At 35.6% G+C, this 15,347-nt stretch overlaps 1 protein-coding gene across 1 annotated transcript in view; it reads left to right on the top strand.

The window, feature by feature from the left end:
* Positions 1-15,347, top strand: part of TRAK2 (trafficking kinesin protein 2) — a 60,180-nt gene that overhangs the window by 13,843 nt on the left and 30,990 nt on the right. The window contains exon 2 of the mRNA XM_039217816.1: positions 13,283-13,572. Coding sequence (XP_039073747.1) covers positions 13,482-13,572 — 91 coding nt within the window. The 5' untranslated portion in view covers positions 13,283-13,481. The remainder of the gene's footprint in view (positions 1-13,282; positions 13,573-15,347) is intronic.

The following is a 15,347-nucleotide window of genomic DNA, read 5'->3' as shown; positions in this document are numbered from 1 at the left end:
CATCACTCATCTTGCCATCCTCCACCCACCCTCCTCCATCAACCTTTAGTTTGTTCTCTGTCTTTAAGAGTTTCTCATGGTTGGTTTCCCTCTCTCTTTTTATCCCCCCTCCCATATGCTCATCTGTTTTGTTTCTTAAATTCCACACATGAGTGAAATTATAGTATTTGTCTTTCTATGTTGTTTAGCACAATACACTCTAACTCCATTCATGATGTTACAAATGGCAAGAGTTATTCTTTTTGATATATCAGTAATGTTCCATTGTGTATATGCCATTCATCATTCGATAGACATTTGGGCTCTCTCCATAGCTTAGCTATTGTTGATTATGCTGCTCTAAACATCAGGGTGCATGTGCCCCTTTGAATCTGTATTTTTGTATCCTTTGGGTAAATACCTAGTAGCATAAGTTCTGAATTGTAGGGTAGTTCTATTTTTAACTTTTTGAGGAACCTTCATGCTGTTCTCCAGAGTGGCTGTACCATTTTGGATTCCTACCAGGAGTGTAAGACGGTTCCCCTTTCCCCGCATCGTTGCCAACCCCTGTTGTTTCTTGTGTTGTAAACAGGTATTTTAATATATCTTAAACCCAAGTGTCAGCTGAGTGTCCAGACAGACCCTATAAAAGCTAAATAGTTGTCTTGAACTTTCAATTTCATGTTATGGAGAAGCCAAAACCCTCCCTAAGATATCTGCAAATTCCTGGTTTTCTTGTGGCTTCTGAGCTACTGCCATCTGGCTCTTGTCTCCCTCTCCAGATGAAGAAAAAACTGTTATTTCCGTAATCTTATGCAGAGCATCTTAGCCTCACCTTACACAAGTGGCTTTGCCATGTATTTTCCCAAACAAAAACCATTCATTTCCTAAGAGGAGCTCTGCTGTCATATGGTTAAGATGATGAAATGTGTACCTTTTAGATGTAACATGATAACCCTTTTAGTAAATTTTATTTTCTCCCATTTATCAAACTTTTAAATATTTTTTAATGTAAGTTTATTTATTTATTTTTGAGAGGGAGAGAGAGCAGGGGAGGGGCAGAGAGAGGGAGAGAATCCCAAGCGGGCTCCACACTGTCAGTGCAGAGCCTGACACAGGGCCCGATCCCACAAACTGTGAGATCATGACCTGAGCTGAAATTGTGAGTCAGACGCTTAACCAATGGAGCCACCCAGGTGCCCCAAATATATAATTCATACTGAACTCAGTCTCCACTCCAGACATTATAAGAAAACACTATCTTTTTTTTTTTTTAATGTTTTATTATTTCTGACAGAGAGCGCAAGCATGAACAGGGGAGGAAGAGAGAGAGAGGGAGACACAGAATCTGAAGCAGGTTCCAGGCTCTGAGCTAGCTGTCAGCACAGAGCCAGACATGGGGCTGGAACCCATGAACCACAAGATCATGACCTGAGCCAAGTCGAACACTTAACTGACTGAGCCACCCAAATGCCCCAAGAAAACACTATCTTGAAAAAGCTTGTGCAATATTAGAATTGAATATACTGTCTAACATTGTGTAGCTCTTTTGCTAGATCATACAGAAAAGATAGTGCTCTCTTAAAAGGACATAGGATTTCAGATATAACTTAAGGTCAAGTTGCTCTTTTCTTAGAGAAATAAACCAACACTATTTTGTGAATGTGAGACTGAAGTCTCCCCTTTTGAGGTTTGCATTTATTTAGTATCTTTGAGCTGTTTTCTATCCTATTTTCTTTGACTAAACTACCATATGACATCACTACATTATTTTTGCCTGACAGATAATACTTTGTTTTTCACATTTCTAAGCCAATTGTGATTTTTTTTATAGAAATGAGTTTGAAAAAAGAGGTGATGGGAAGAGACATAAAACTAGGGACGTATAATTAATAGGCACTGCTATTTTAAGGATTTATTATATGTACTATCTCTTTTGATACTCACTATCATGCTGGGATGTCAAGTACAAGATGGAATTCCTGTCTAGAAGAAGAGTTTTGTAAAGATGATGTTGATAATGCTTATTCAGCAGTTGCATTTTCTGTAAAAGTTTGGTGTCATTGTAGTTTTTTATTCTGTGGTCCAGAAATACCACAATTTAGGGAATAGACCAGAGGTCAGCAAACTATAGCCTATGGACCAAATTCAGCCAGTTATGCAAGCTAATAATGGTTTTTATATTGTTAAAGGGCTGAAAAAAAAACCAAACAAAGATAATAGGTGGCCATAGAAACCTTATATGGCTGCAAAGCCTAAAATATTTACTACCTGGCTTTTCATAAAGAAGTTTGCTGACCCTTGTTATGGATTCTTGAGTTTTAAAGTGGGCGAATAATCTGTTAATTGTTAGAAGTCACTGATGGAAATTGTCAGTGGCTATATAAGTATAGATTCTGAGTACTGTGTAATTCACGTTACAATGATAGTATACATTGATAGTATGTTGACATGGGAAGATAAATGAGTGGGCTGCTAAACAGCATGTTAACATTCTGTCTTCCAATGAAAGGTGGTAAAAGATTACAAGTGGCTTTCATTTGATTCTTTATGTTTATCTACTTCTTGATTTTTTAAATTAATATATTACTTCATTTATAATGAGAAACAGAAGTATAAATGTACATACTTTGTGTGTTGTGTTGTGTTTGTGTGTTTTAAAGAGAGAGAAACTGAATAAGTATTTCCAGTGTAGCTTAAGGCTGATTTTCATCAGATGAGAAAGAAGTTTAAAGAATGTAGCAATAATTATTCACCAATCTTATTAAACTCTTGTCTTTTTAAAATTTAATTTTTTTTTCATTTACATCCAAGTTAGTTAGCATATAGTGCAATAATGATATGATTTCAAGGGTAGAATCTAGTGATTTATCACCTACATATAACACCCAGTGCTCATCCCAACAAGTGTCCTCCTTAATGCCCCTTGCCCATTTAGCCCATCCCCCCACCCAAAACACCTCCAGCAACCCTCAGTTTGTTCTCTGTATTTAAGTCTCTTATGTTTTGTCCTCTTCCCTGCTTTTATAGTATTTTGGCTTCCTTTCTCTTCTGTTCATCTGTTCTGTATCTTAAATTCCACATATGAGTGAAGTCATATGATGTTTGTCTTTCTCTGACCAATTTCACCCACCATAGGGTAGTTCTATTTTTATTTTTTGAGGAACCTTCATACTGTTTTCCAGAGTGGCTGCATCAGTTTGCATTCTCATCAGCAGTGTAAAGGGTTTCTCTTTTTCCACATCCTTAAACTCTTGTCACCTTTGAACTTAAACATTTTTACCTTTAAAGCTTTTACCAGGTAACCAAGCACCTGAAAATGCCAATATTGAGGGTGAATCCCACTTTTTTTTTTTTTTTATCACTACCTTAGTTGAAATCTAATTACACTGCTTTAGAGTAGCTAAATAGTAATATAAAAGTAAACGTTTCCTATTCAGGCACATGTTCAAACTTTAAGGATTGAAGAGACATGATAATAATTATATGAGAAGTATTCTGCCTTCTGAAAAAACAGTAGGGCTTCCATGGGTTTTTTAATTTTTTCCCTTTTATCCCCTACCTTGCTCCAAGTTTCCCTCACTTTCCAACCAACAGGCAAGTGTTTTAATGTGTTTATAAGTTTAATGCAGGAAAAAAAATTTATTGTGTTCATGTCATGATATATCTCTAACTTTACTTCTTGGCTTTTTTAAAAAACGTGTATTTATATTTTAGAGAGAGAATGCAAGCAGGGGAGGGGCAGAGAGAGAGAGAGTCCAAAGCAAGCTCTGCATTGTCAGCACAGAGCCCAATGTGGGTCTCAAACTCACAAACCATGAGATCATGACCTGTGCTGAAACCGAGTTGAGCGCTTAGCCAACCGAGCCACCCAGGCTTCCCTTGCTTGCTTTATTCACTTGGCACTGTATTTCTCGTGCTATGTTGTTCCATATGTGTATCCCCCACATTTCACCCATCTACTCTCCAGGGAATAGGCCTTCACTTTACTGTCACTTAACAGCAGTATGGAAGACAATCTTTTATGTGTCTCTTTATATGATACAGGAATATCTTTGAGACAGTAAATTACCAGGAGCAAAATTGCTGGATTTTAGGGTATGGATGTATTTAATTTGACTACATAGTTTCTGTTAGTTTCTTTGAATGGTTGTACTCCCACCATGCGTTCGTTATTCAGGAAAATTTTTATAAGAGTTTCCATAACACTAGTAGTTATTGACAAGAAAGGATTACCTTAGGTAAGAGTAATTGTTAGAACTCCTGAATTATTGCTAGGTGGCAGTTCCAGGTGAGATATATAACCACGCTTTTATTAAGAACATGTACTTTTGAGAGTAGAGGTGTTAACAATGTGGAAGGATAGGAAGTAATCTGAATTCTTTATCTTTAACATCCAGGTGACCAAGTACCATGAAATGGTATGGTTTGTATTTTATAATTCTACCTCCTCAATTTAACTTCTAAATTATATTTAACACATAAATAATCTTTAGTGTGTATCAAGGACAATAAAACATTGGATTACAAGTAACTTGTTCTATCAGTGTTCTGCAAGACAAGCAAACATTTCTAATAAATTTTAGCTTGATAAACAAGCAATGTCTTGAAATAAGAGAAGCATGTGATGCCAAACATCATATGATCACAACTGAACCAATGGTTCTTGAAATTCGCTTTGATATGAGTGCTTTGGATTACAAGCATGTTTCTGGAACAAATTATGCTCACAAACCAAAGTTTTACTATAACATATGCTTTAATAAATATTAATTCATTTAATCCACATAACAACTCTATAAGATAGGTACTATTATTGTCCCAGTTTTATAAATGAGGAAACTGAGACCATAGGGTGATTAAGTTATCCAAGTATAGACTTCTCAGTTTCAATAAGAATCTGTAAAAATAAATGGGCTATGTAGTATATGTTATTTCGTAGTCCTTTACAAATATAAAGGTGCTATTTAACTTTTGAATACCAATCTATGTAATTCATCATAAGGCCAATAGGAAAGGGAAACATACCTACTAACATGTTTAATATTACACTTTTCAGAATTTGAAAATAATATCTGACGATAGTGATAACTTTTATTGGATGCCGTAGTTGGAACTCCAGCACATTAGATGTGTGAATTTTCCAAATGGGTAAACATTAATTGTTTAAGAATCATAAAATATTATCTTTTAATGTTTTCTTTTAAATCCTGTTTTTATAACTTCTGAAAGAGTAGGTATGGAAGCATAGTGTAACATTTTCCTCGTGATTGGGGTCATATTTTGATAACTGTCATTGTGGATTGATGAGGATATAGATGTGAAATATGAGAAAAAAATGGCTTCTGATAATGTCTAGACCTTGCTTTCTTGGAAAAGCCCCTACTATTTTTTTGCTTTTGGATTATTTGCCTAACTTTATAAAAGGTAAAGTATGCAATGTGCAACCACAGTTGTATGATGTGGCCACTCTTCTGTAAAATAGATCATTGACTCATAAGTGGTTCCTTGCCTAGGAAACCTTCATTGTTGCTGTGGTGACTCTTAGTGATGCAAAGACCTTGATGAATCACTTATGATACTTATGAGCAGCTACCCATTCTTCTGCTATTCACTATTTGTTGAGGAAAGTACAAAGAAATAATATTCCTTTCCACTTAAGTAGTTTGGGCTAGATTACTTCAAATAATATAAATTCATTATCTTTTGCTAACAAGATATCAGGCTAAAGTTTTCTTCAGACCTTTAATATTTGGCTTGAAATGCCAAGCACGAGTTACACCTAAAATTACATGTCTAAATGTATAGGACAGAGAGCCCTGTTCTTGCATGGTAGATTTACTTTCTTATACATTTTTTTAAACACAAACTCATCTGTTTAAAATGTATAATTCAGGAACTTTCTGGTTAGGGATGGAGTATGCCCCAGAGCAGATTCAATTCTGTTGATCACCAACAGATGGTCATTTCAACTCAGCCATTGTTATTTTTGGCATGTTTGCTTTATATAGATACCTTTGAGGTATTTTATAAATATTACAAACTCCACTTTGTACCTAAAAGCAGTGCTGGTGGCAGATTGATGGACACAAAAGTGGAAATGGTGTAAAATATTGAAAGTGGGGCGCCTGGGTGGCTTAGTCGGTTAAGCGTCCGACTTTCGCTTAGGTCATGATCTCGCGGTTCGTGGGTTCGAGCCCCACGAACCCAGTCTGTGCTGACTGCCAGCTCAGAGCCTGGAGCCTGTTTCAGTCTGTGACTCCCTCTCTCTCTGACCCTCCCCTGCTCACGCTGTCTCTCTCTCTCTCTCCTAGAAATAAATAAAACATTTAAAAAATAAAAATAAAATATTGAAAGTGAGAAAATTACACATATTAAATATATGATTAGACAATAAGAATGATTCTGAAGGACAATTCTATGAAAAAAGATGGACCTGTAAATTGATAGTCAGCAGAAGGTGAAGAAATGTGAATCTGTGAAATGGTTTTGCATTAAACAAAATTTTTTTTTTAAATGGGATGCTTGAGTGGCTCAGTCGATTAAGCATCCAACTTTGGCTCAGGTCACGATCTCCCGGTTTGTGGGCTCGAGCCCTGCATTGGTCTCTGTACTGACAGCTCAGAGCCTAAGTCTGCTTTGGATTCTGTGTCTCCCTCTCTCTCTGCCCATTCCCCACTCATGCTCTGTCTGTCTGTCTCTCTCTTTCAAAAATAAACACTAAGAAAATTAGAAATGGTTTGGGGAGAGGATGGTTGTTAAAGTGGGATGCCTATTTATTTAGTCAAAGATTAATTCAGTTAAAGTTAGGAGTTTAAGAATTTAAAGGCTAAGCATGGTAATGCAAGTGCTTCTGTGGAAACTTATCAAAAACCACAGATGGCACCATGGGTTAAGTGTTTTTCCTAATCTGCAGGTGAAGCCCTGGCGTGGATTCCTTCACTGCCAGAGGTTCCCTCCCATCTCCTGTTGATAGAGATTGTGGCAAGGAGGTTGCCTGCCTCAGCAAATATTAATTGTAAACAAAACAGGGCAGTTTTTTAAAAATGCCCAAAATATATCAGTTAAGAGGCAATGCAGAGCCCATAAGCCTAAATCTCACTCATGGTTTTGGACTTTTAAACTAATGGATTTAACAGCCTTTGGATTCCAACCTGTTTGTAAGTAGAGCTGCCTCCATATACTTCATATTCTGAAAACCATACTGATCTTTAAATCTAAAAAAAAAAAAAAAGATTACTAAAAGGGGTTGGGGAGATACAAAAAAAGATACGATACAAAAAAAGAGGGGGATACAAAGTATTTGCTGGGCATAATTCCTGTTTCCTAACTGTGAACTTTACAACTGCTGGTAGAATAGCTATGCTGAATATAGCCAATGTAATATATTGGGGTACATCAGCGCAGCTGGACTTGGCATTGGTGTGTGGGCTCTATCTTTGTGAGGTCTGCCACTTACTCTTCAGGTTGGATTGTGGTGGTGACACCCCCCCTTTTTTTCAGCTCTTAACACTAAAGCAATCATACTGTCTTTTTGTGGCTTCATACCTGGTTTTAAAATTATTGGATTTTTTGGTAAATCTTACCTTTGATGTAGCTGGCCAGCATTAAAATTAGTGAATGTCTGTTTCAAAAACCTATTATTTAATGTAGAAACATAGTAAATTTATTTTTTAAATTGTACAGGTTATCTTTTGACTGAATTAGGGTTGTCTCTGCCAAAAGAGCTGCTGCTGATGGTGATTGGAACTCTTTCCACTTCTCCATGCAAATGAACGGACAACACGTACTTTGATCCCCAAAGTGTTATTTGTATAGTAAAGTTTTAAAGTCTATTTCTAATTTAAATATTTGTTAAATCTTTTTTGTCTTAAAGTTTATTTATTTTGAGGGTGGGGAGGGGCAGAGAAAAAGGGAGAGAGAGAGAATCCCATGTAGGCTCTGTGCTGTCAGCATGGAGTCTGACTTAGGACTTGATCTCACAGTTTGTGAGATCATGACTTGGGCCAAATTCAAGAGTCGGATGCTTAACCAATTGAGTGAGTGACCCAATAGCCCCTAAATGTTTGTTAAATCTTTATGTTTATTTTAATTGTAAGCTCTGTGCTTCTGTTAAGATGAAGTTTCTCTGAATTGTTTTAGTCTTTTCAGTAAGGCTGTTTTGGCCAGAGTATCCTGTTTTAAGGAAGTAGCAAGATTTTTTTTTTAGAGTCACAAGACCTATATTTAGGCACACACTGTTGACCATTTAGTTTCCATGGCTAGGCTAAACTAAGCCATTAGCCATGCTGTTTTCTTCCAACAATATCTCTATCAGTGACATGTTTTGGTTGTTCTTTTTAAGTCTTATTCTTGTTTAAACAAGTCACTTGGCTATTTTACTTTATTTTCTCCTAAATATGCATGATTTATAAAGGCTGGCTTCTTGTTAAATAACGCATGCTTGGTTTATCAAAGAAAAGGAGTGAAGTTGTTCCTGAAAAGAGTGAATAAAAATGGAGCATAGAAAATAGTTGGTGCTCAAGGAGATACTAAGAATATGTTGAATGAACGAGGAAGGGCACTGAAAATGTGTTGTTTGTGCTTGCCAGAGTTTTCCAGCAGTTTATACTACATTTAGAACTCTGACTCTGCAGTCTTTTTGTTTAGAAAGGAAAATGATAAATGGCAGTAAACTAACATCACTTGTTAGAGAGCAGGAAGTAAATGGGATTTCTTATGTTAAGAGAAGATGCCAGTAAGTGGTCAAAAGTATGGTTTACATTGTTCCCAACTTTGTGTAAGGCACAAAAACAACAATAATAATGATAATAAAGTAACAGCATTTAGTGATGATAGAAATAGTAAATAATATTTGCATAGAATTTACTGTATCCTAAGGCAATGTTCTAAGCATTTTATGTGTATTAATTTATGTAATTCCTCCAACTGATTCTCTGAGGTGGGTGTTATTATTAACCTCTCACTTAACTTACTTAATTCCCATAGCCACCAAATAAATAGACCCTGTTATTAGGCCCATTTATAGATGAAAAACATGAGATTAAGTAATTTGTCCAAAGTCATACAACTTGTAAGTGGTAGAACTAGGGTTCAAATACAAGCAGTCTAGCTGCAGAATACATGTTCTTAACCACTTTAAGTAGGCCGAATAATGACTGTCAAAGATACCCAGATCCTAATACTCTGGAACCTGTGAATATTACCTTACATGGCATAAGGGATTTTGCAGAAAGGATTAAATTAAAGATTTTGAGACACAGGGCTCAAACTCATGAACCATGATACCATGACCTGAATTGAAGTCTGATGTTTAACCTGACTGAGCCACCCAGGAACCCTTATTACATCTTCATTATCCATTCATCAGTCGATAGACATTTGGGCTTTTTCCATAATTTGGCTTTGGGGATAGTGTTGCTATAAACATTGGGGTGCATGTGCCCCTTCGAATCAGCATTTCTGTATCATTTGGATAAATCCCTAGTAGTGCAATTGCTGGGTTATAAGGTAGTTCTATTTTTAAATTTTTGAGGAACCTCCATACTGTTCTGCAGAGTGACTGCACTTGTTAGAAACAAGGGAAACAAAAGCAAAAATGAACTATTGGGATCTCATCAAGATAAAAATCTTCTGCACAGTGAAGGAAACAATCATCAAAACTAAAAGGCAACCAATGGAATGGGAGAGGACATTTGCAAATGACACATCAGGTAAAGGGTTAGTACCCAAAAATCTTTAAAGAACTTCTCAAACTCAACACCCAAATACAAATAATCCAGTGAAGAAATGGGCAGAAGACATAAATAGACACTTTTCCTAAGAAGACATCCAGAAAGCTAACAGACACATGAAAAGATGCTCATCATCAGAGAAATATAAATCAAAACCACAATGAAGTACCACCTCATACCTGTCAGAATAGCTAAAATGAACAAATCTGGAAACAATAGATGTTGGTGAGGATGTGGAGAAAAGGGAACACATTGCACTGTTGGTGGGAATGAAGTTTTTATTTATATTCCAGGTAACATACATTCCAGTGTAATATTAGTTTCAGGTGTATAATATGGTGATTCATCACTTCCATAAAACACCTGGTGCTCATCATTAGTGCACTCTTTACTTCTATCACCTATTTAACGCATCTATCTCCCCACCCACCTCCAGTGTGGTCACCATCAGTTTGTTCTCTATAGTTAAGAATCTGTTTCTTGGTTTCTCTCTCTCTCTTTTTTCCTTGACCATTTGTTTGGTTTCTTATATTCAACATATGAATGAAATTATATGGGTATTTGTCTTTCTCTGACTTATTTAACTTAACATAATACTCTCTAGTTCCATCCATGTTACAAATAGCAAGATTTTATTCTTTTTTATGGCCAGGTAACATTCCAGTGTGTGTGTGTGTGTGTGTGTGTGTGTGTGTGTATACATACCACATCTTCTTTATCCGTTTATCAGTTGATGGACACAGACTGTTACCATAATTTGGCTATTGTAAATAATACTGCTGTAAACATCAGGATGCAAGTATTCATTTGAATTAGTCTTTTTGTATCCTTTGGGTAGATACCTAGTAGCACAATTGCTAAATCATAGCATAGTTCTAATTTTAATTTTTTGAGGAGAACCCATATTGTTTTCCACAGTCGCTGCACCAATTTGCATTCCCAACAGTGCATAAGTGTTCCTTTTTCTCCACATCCACGCCAACACCTGTTGTTTCTTGTGTTTTTTATTTTAGCCATTCTGATAGGTATGAGGTGATATCTCATTGTAGTTTTTATTTGTATTTCCCCAATGATCAGTGATGTTGAGCGTCTTGTGTCTTTTAGCTATCTGTATGTCTTCTTTGAAAAAATGTCTCTTCATGTCTTCTGCTCATTTTTTAATTGGATTATTTGTATTTTGGGTGTTGAGTTGTGTAAGTTCTTTATATATTTTGGATACTAGTCCTTTACTAGATATGTTATTAGTAAATATCTTCTCCCATTCTGTAGATTGCCTTTTAGCATAGAATTTTTAAATTTTTATTGATTAAAATTTTCTGAATTCAGATATAGAAAAATTAAATTTTTGTTATGTCAACATAAAATTATAAACTTCTCTTTTGGAAAGGATTGTTGTTTATTCCATTATGTCTTTTTTCCTTACACAATATATTTTTCAAAAAAAAAAAGGCAACTCTATGCCAATAACTACAGAAGTTTTCCAAATTTTACTGGTCCATGTAAACCTTAAAGTCTGGGTGTTAGAAATCTTGGTCTGTATTCAGTAAACTCCATTCTTACCATCTCACTTCCTGACTCCTTGCAGCCTGGCTTTGAGCCTAACTTCGTGGCTGAACTTGTTTCTAGAAGGTTAACATTGATTTTATGGTCCCAGCACCCTCTTTTTTAAAACCAAATCTCTCCTTTGCCTTTTCTGTAATGTTTAATTCTGTGCCTATTTCATCTTTGAAACTCTCTTCCCTAGCATTTACTGAGAATATTTCTTTATTCTACCTTAGTGACCATTTTTCAGTTTCTTTTAATGCCTTTATGTTGTTCCTATTGTGACTCTTTGTAAAATACCGAATGTTTACGATGGCTATAAATAGTATGCATGAGAATGAATTAGCCATAAATAGAAGCTGGAAGTTGCTAAGTAGAGACTATTCAGTAGTGACTATCTTTTGATATAAAGCTAGACTCATAACCAGTATTAAATAGTTTCCCTAACTGATAATAGTTGTTTTTTTCAGGTACACACATATATTTAATGCATTACATTCCTTGGTATGTACCATTATTAAACCACTTCTTTTTTATTGGACTAAAATTTTTTAATAATGTTAGTTTATTTTTAAGAGAGACAGAAAGAGAACAGGGAAGGGGCAGAGACAGAGGGAGAGAGAGAATACCAAACAGGCCAAATGTGCACTGTCAGTGCAGAAGTTGATGCAGGGCTTGAACTCATGAACCGTGAGATCATGCCCTTAGCCAAAATCAAGAGTTGAATGCTTAACCTACTGAGCCACCCAGGTTGCCCCTTAACCACTTCTTTATGGATATTTTCTTTCTTTCTGTGTGCATATGCTTTAAAAAAAAAATAACCACATGGACATTCTTGTGCCTACATCTTGACACACTTTGTGAATATATCCACATTATAAATTCACAGTGGTAGAATTGTTAAATTACGGTGTATGTGCACTTAAAAGTTTGGTATACATTGCCAAATAGCCTTTCTAAAAGTTTGTACCATTTTGCACTTTTCTCGACAGTATGAGTGCTGGTTTTTCCGTGCCCTCTTCAACAATAAATATAATAAAACTTAATGTTTATTAAGCTAATGGGTGAGAAATATTTACATTTTTATTTATTTTAGGTATTGTGAGGTTGAGCAACTTTTGTATCAGTGGTTCTCAACTGGGAGTGGTTTTGCCTACCAGGGGATATTTGGCAATGTCTGCAGACATTTTTGGTTGTTACAACTGGGAGAAGGCCTGGGGAGAGAATTCTACTGGCATACTGTTCAACATCCTGCAATGCACATGTCAAAGCATTATCCCCAGATACCAGTAGTGCCAGAGTAGAGAAACTATTTTATATTATTCCACTTCATCTCTTTTGTTGGTTTATTGTCTATAGTTCTTCAGTTATTTTATTGGTTACTTTCAGGTTTATAGTATACAGCTTTAACTTATGACAGACTACCTTCGAATAACATTTTACCATTTCATGTACAATATAAAAGCCTTATAACAATATATTTTTATTTTTCTCCTCCTGTCCTTTGTGCTATTACTGTAATACATTTTACTTCTACTTATGGTATAGACCCCACAATTTATTATTATTATTATTTTACTTAAAATAGATGATTATCTTAAAAATTTTTTAACATTATTATAATTTATTATTAGATTGCACATATTTCAGATGAATAATTTGATAAGTTTTGGCATGTATATGTAATTGTGAAACCCACCCCAAATATCACTATAATGAACATATTCATCAACCCCAAAACTTTTCTCCTCTTCCTTGGAAATCCCTCCCCCAACCCCAGGCAGTCACTGATCTGCTTTTTGTTGCTGTAGGGAGGCTTACATTTTTAGAATTTTATGTTAATGGAATCATAAACAATATATTTTCTTTTTGTCTGACTTTTATCCAGCATAATTATTTTGAGACTTATCCATGTTGTATGTGTCACTAGGAAAACATTCTTAATGACAGAGGTTCCAGGTAATTGGACTGTTGTTATTAAAGAACATGCTGAATTCTAAAGTCACTTGATGTGTTCTTTGTTTTAGGTCATGACTCTCCAGAGTGTGATAATCACATGAGAGCATTCGTTGCTGCAGATGTCATTTGACTCATCAGAAAAAATCTGTTTAAAAGAAAATATCTATACTACCAGATCCATTTCATTATTGAATGGCTTGATGGATTTCCTTTACTCTGATTCATACCAAAGCTGTCCTTGTCAACCAAAGCAAGAAAGGATCCTGCATGAGTCAATCACAGAATGCCATTTTTACATCACCAACAGGTGAAGAAAACCTCATGAACAGCAATCACAGAGACTCAGAGAGTATCACTGGTGAGTCCAGTTTAGTAAGTATTGAAGTGCTATTCCTTACAGGATAACATGTGGATGCCTCAGTCTAATGTATATTATCTACCATGATGAAACCCTGGCTTCGCTTTCCAGCCTGAACTGAGAGATCAGCTGAATTAATCTTTCCTTCTCCTGAGCTCCTGCTGAATAATCAAAATCTACCTTGTGCCTTGTGTGTCATCTGTGTTGGATTCTCCTGTACCTTGTGAGCCCTGGTCAGCGGGAACTGCATCACACTTACTTTCTCCCATCTTCCCTTTTTGACGTATCTTCCTGTTTCCACAAGGACAGAGTTGCTTGCATTTGTATACTTAGCAATCCTTAGACACTTAAGCTCTCAGGACATAAAGGTTATTCAAACACAGGTACAGGCCCATTAGCCCTTAACTGTAAAACCAAATCAAAGAAACTCTGAACACCCAAAGTTTTGTCTAAACTTTGGTTCTAAAATTCATTGATCCACAAAACTTAACTTGTGTAGCTATTTCTAGATTTATCTCACTTAGCATAAATATTTGATTGCTGAAGATGTATTAATATTTTTAAATATGGGGTGCTGCTACAAAACCAATTGGTGATGTTATACGTCATACAGTAGACACATGGCACTACCTTTCGAAAACTCCAAAAAATTCTGAAATCCATCCAAACCCAAAGTTTTTTTAATTTTTTATGCAGTTTTATTGTGATATCCCCCCTCTTCTGTAACTCCAATTGCATGTATATTATACTACTTGACACTGTGACACAAATCACTGATGATCTGTTCATTTTTTCTCTCATTTTTTTTCTTAATGCTTCATTTTAGATTTTTTCCATTACTATGCCTTCAAGTCTACCTCTGTTCTTTTCATTTGGGGAATGTCTAATCTGTTAATGTTACCCAGTGAGTTTTTCAACTTAGACATTGTACTCTTGTTCAACTTGGGTTTTATAAAGATCAATACAGCTTCTGTTTCTTTTCATTATGTTCATGTTTTCCTTTTAAGTCTGTGCATATTAATAATAGCTGTTTTTAAATTGTTGTTTACTATTTTTATCATCTTTGTCATTACTGAACCTGTTTCTATTGCTTCATATTCCAGCTGGTAATGGATTGCAGTTTGCTTATTCTTTGCATATCTGGTAATTTTTGACCAAATGCTGAATATTTAGAATGTTACATTGTTAGATGTTTAGATTTTGTGGTCTCCCTTGGAAGAGTGTTAAAATTTGTTCTGACATGTCCTTAAAGATACATGCTGATAAGGTCGATCCTTTTGAGGCTTGTTTTTAATCTTTGTTATGTGGGTCTCTAGATCACACTTTAGATCATACTGCAGTATGCTTTATTCTAGCATTAATTTAATCCTACTACCAGTAGGTATGACCTTTCTAAGATCTTTGCTGATTATCCCAACTGTTCATAGGGTTTTCTACAATAGCTAGATGAAATTCAGACCTCTTTTAGCCTTGTGTAGGAGAGTGACATATGTAAGATACGAAGATGTGGAGGAAAATTTGAGTGTATGCGGGCAGACAGGTTTTGAGGCTCTTCAAGAGGAACAAGAGGAGTCCTTGATACTAAATGGACACAATGTAGCTAAAAAGAAATGGGCATATGGAAGGGACATTTGAAGGATAAAATGTTAGAGAGGGGATTGTTAAAACTGGATAATCAGAGAAAGAGAGACATAATTTCACTCATGTGGAATTTGAGAAACTTAACAGATGATCATAGGGCAAAGGTGGGAAAAAGAAAATAAAAACTGAGAGGG

Source organism: Hyaena hyaena, unplaced genomic scaffold (assembly GCF_003009895.1).
Source record: "Hyaena hyaena isolate Hyena2069 unplaced genomic scaffold, ASM300989v1 scaffold_724, whole genome shotgun sequence".
Classification (NCBI taxonomy): domain Eukaryota; kingdom Metazoa; phylum Chordata; class Mammalia; order Carnivora; family Hyaenidae; genus Hyaena; species Hyaena hyaena.
Note: the sequence above shows the minus strand (reverse complement) of the source record. Positions and strands in the feature narration are given on the sequence as shown.